This window comes from Myotis davidii, unplaced genomic scaffold (assembly GCF_000327345.1).
Source record: "Myotis davidii unplaced genomic scaffold, ASM32734v1 scaffold934, whole genome shotgun sequence".
NCBI classification, from domain to species: Eukaryota; Metazoa; Chordata; class Mammalia; order Chiroptera; family Vespertilionidae; genus Myotis; species Myotis davidii.
The window spans coordinates 972850-976042 of NW_006285798.1; the positions used below are offsets into that span (position 1 = coordinate 972850).

Here is a 3193-nt window from a genome sequence, read left to right on the forward strand (position 1 = left end):
CGGGTGGGGGGCCCTAGCCCTGGAGACCCGGCCCGGCCTCCTACCCGTGCCAGCCGTGGGCGTGGAAAGCGACAGCACGTTCCCGTACTGGCTGTGGGCCCCGTTGCCCGGGGGAGGTGTCATTTTGAAGAACCTGGAGGAGGAAGGGGGGTTGCACGGAGGCCTGGCCTGGAGGGGCCTGGGAGACACACTCAGGATGCAGGCCAGGCCCTCAGAGATTAGAAGGTGGTCACTTGTAGTCAGCTCCTCGGTCCCAGGACAGCCCACAGAGCGGGCTCTGGGGTCACTGCAGCCTGAGAGCGGGCTCTGGGGTCACTGCAGCCTGAGAGCGGGCTCTGGGGTCACTGCAGCCTGAGAGCGGGCTCTGGGGTCACTGCAGCCTGAGAGCGGGCTCTGGGGTCACTGCAGCCTGAGAGCGGGCTCTGGGGTCACTGCAGCCTGAGAGCGGGCTCTGGGGTCACTGCAGCCTGAGAGCGGGCTCTGGGGTCACTGCAGCCTGAGAGCGGGCTCTGGGGTCACTGCAGCCTGAGAGCGGGCTCTGGGGTCACTGCAGCCTGAGAGCGGGCTCTGGGGTCACTGCAGCCTGAGAGCGGGCTCTGGGGTCACTGCAGCCTGAGAGCGGGCTCTGGGGTCACTGCAGCCTGAGAGCGGGCTCTGGGGTCACTGCAGCCTGAGAGCGGGCTCTGGGGTCACTGCAGCCTGAGAGCGGGCTCTGGGGTCACTGCAGCCTGAGAGCGGGCTCTGGGGTCACTGCAGCCTGAGAGCGGGCTCTGGGGTCACTGCAGCCTGAGAGCGGGCTCTGGGGTCACTGCAGCCTGAGAGCGGGCTCTGGGGTCACTGCAGCCTGAGAGCGGGCTCTGGGGTCACTGCAGCCTGAGAGCGGGCTCTGGGGTCACTGCAGCCTGAGAGCGGGCTCTGGGGTCACTGCAGCCTGAGAGCGGGCTCTGGGGTCACTGCAGCCTGAGAGCGGGCTCTGGGGTCACTGCAGCCTGAGAGCGGGCTCTGGGGTCACTGCAGCCTGAGAGCGGGCTCTGGGGTCACTGCAGCCTGAGAGCGGGCTCTGGGGTCACTGCAGCCTGAGAGCGGGCTCTGGGGTCACTGCAGCCTGAGAGCGGGCTCTGGGGTCACTGCAGCCTGAGAGCGGGCTCTGGGGTCACTGCAGCCTGAGAGCGGGCTCTGGGGTCACTGCAGCCTGAGAGCGGGCTCTGGGGTCACTGCAGCCTGAGAGCGGGCTCTGGGGTCACTGCAGCCTGAGAGCGGGCTCTGGGGTCACTGCAGCCTGAGAGCGGGCTCTGGGGTCACTGCAGCCTGAGAGCGGGCTCTGGGGTCACTGCAGCCTGAGAGCGGGCTCTGGGGTCACTGCAGCCTGAGAGCGGGCTCTGGGGTCACTGCAGCCTGAGAGCGGGCTCTGGGGTCACTGCAGCCTGAGAGCGGGCTCTGGGGTCACTGCAGCCTGAGAGCGGGCTCTGGGGTCACTGCAGCCTGAGAGCGGGCTCTGGGGTCACTGCAGCCTGAGAGCGGGCTCTGGGGTCACTGCAGCCTGAGAGCGGGCTCTGGGGTCACTGCAGCCTGAGAGCGGGCTCTGGGGTCACTGCAGCCTGAGAGCGGGCTCTGGGGTCACTGCAGCCTGAGAGCGGGCTCTGGGGTCACTGCAGCCTGAGAGCGGGCTCTGGGGTCACTGCAGCCTGAGAGCGGGCTCTGGGGTCACTGCAGCCTGAGAGCGGGCTCTGGGGTCACTGCAGCCTGAGAGCGGGCTCTGGGGTCACTGCAGCCTGAGAGCGGGCTCTGGGGTCACTGCAGCCTGAGAGAGGGCTCTGGGTCACTGCAGCGTGAGGGAGGGCTCTGGGTCACTGTGGCCTGAGAGCGGGCACTGTGGTCACTGCAGCCTGAGAGAGGGCTCTGGGGTCACTGCAGCCTGAGAGAGGGCTCTGGGGTCGTTGCAGCCTGAGAGAGGGCTCGGGGTCACTGCAGCCTGAGAGAGGGCCCTGGGGTCACTGCAGCCTGAGAGAGGGCCCTGGGGTCACTGCAGCCTGAGAGAGGGCCCTGGGGTCACTGCAGCCTGAGAGAGGGCCCTGGGGTCACTGCAGCCTGAGAGAGGGCCCTGGGGTCACTGCAGCCTGAGAGAGGGCCCTGGGGTCACTGCAGCCTGAGAGAGGGCCCTGGGGTCACTGCAGCCTGAGAGAGGGCCCTGGGGTCACTGCAGCCTGAGAGAGGGCCCTGGGGTCACTGCAGCCTGAGAGAGGGCCCTGGGGTCACTGCAGCCTGAGAGAGGGCCCTGGGGTCACTGCAGCCTGAGAGAGGGCCCTGGGGTCACTGCAGCCTGAGAGAGGGCCCTGGGGTCACTGCAGCCTGAGAGAGGGCCCTGGGGTCACTGCAGCCTGAGAGAGGGCCCTGGGGTCACTGCAGCCTGAGAGAGGGCCCTGGGGTCACTGCAGCCTGAGAGAGGGCCCTGGGGTCACTGCAGCCTGAGAGAGGGCCCTGGGGTCACTGCAGCCTGAGAGAGGGCCCTGGGGTCACTGCAGCCTGAGAGAGGGCCCTGGGGTCACTGCAGCCTGAGAGAGGGCCCTGGGGTCACTGCAGCCTGAGAGAGGGTTCTGGGTCACTGCAGCCTGAGAGAGGGCCCTGGGGTTACTGCAGCCTGAGAGAGGGCTCTGGTGTCACTGCAGCCTGAGAGCAGGCACTGGGGTCACTGCAGCCTGAGAGAGGGCTCTGGGTCACTGCAGCCTGAGAGCAGGCACTGGGGTCACTGCAGCCTGAGAGAGGGCTCTGGGTCACTGCAAGCCTGATAGAGGGCTCTGGGTCACTGCAGCCTGAGAGCGGGCACTGGGGTCACTGCAGCCTGAGAGAGGGCTCGGGGTCACTGCAGCCTGAGAGAGGGCTCTGGGGTCGTTGCAGCCTGAGAGAGGGCTCGGGGTGACTGCAGCCTGAGAGAGGGTTCTGAGTGACTGCAGCCTGAGAGAGGGCTCTGGGTCACTGCAGCCCGAGAGAGGGCTCTGGGGTCACTGCAGCCTGAGAGAGGGCTCTGGGTCACTGCAGTCCTAGAGAGGGCTCTGGGGTCACTGCAGCCTGAGAGAGGGCTCGGGGTCACTGCAGCCTGAGAGAGGGCTCGGGGTCACTGCAGCCTGAGAGAGGGCTCTGGGTCACTGCAGCCCGAGAGAGGGCTCTGGGGAAACTGCAGCCTGAGAGAGGGCTC

The 3193-nt window shown here is 67.8% G+C and overlaps 1 protein-coding gene across 1 annotated transcript in view; it reads right to left on the minus strand.

Annotated features, from left to right (window-relative positions):
• Nucleotides 1–3193, minus strand: part of CD19 (CD19 molecule) — a 9628-nt gene that overhangs the window by 2665 nt on the left and 3770 nt on the right. Inside the window, exon 8 of the mRNA XM_015559502.1 lies at nucleotides 28–133. Coding sequence (XP_015414988.1) covers nucleotides 28–133 — 106 coding nt within the window. The remainder of the gene's footprint in view (nucleotides 1–27; nucleotides 134–3193) is intronic.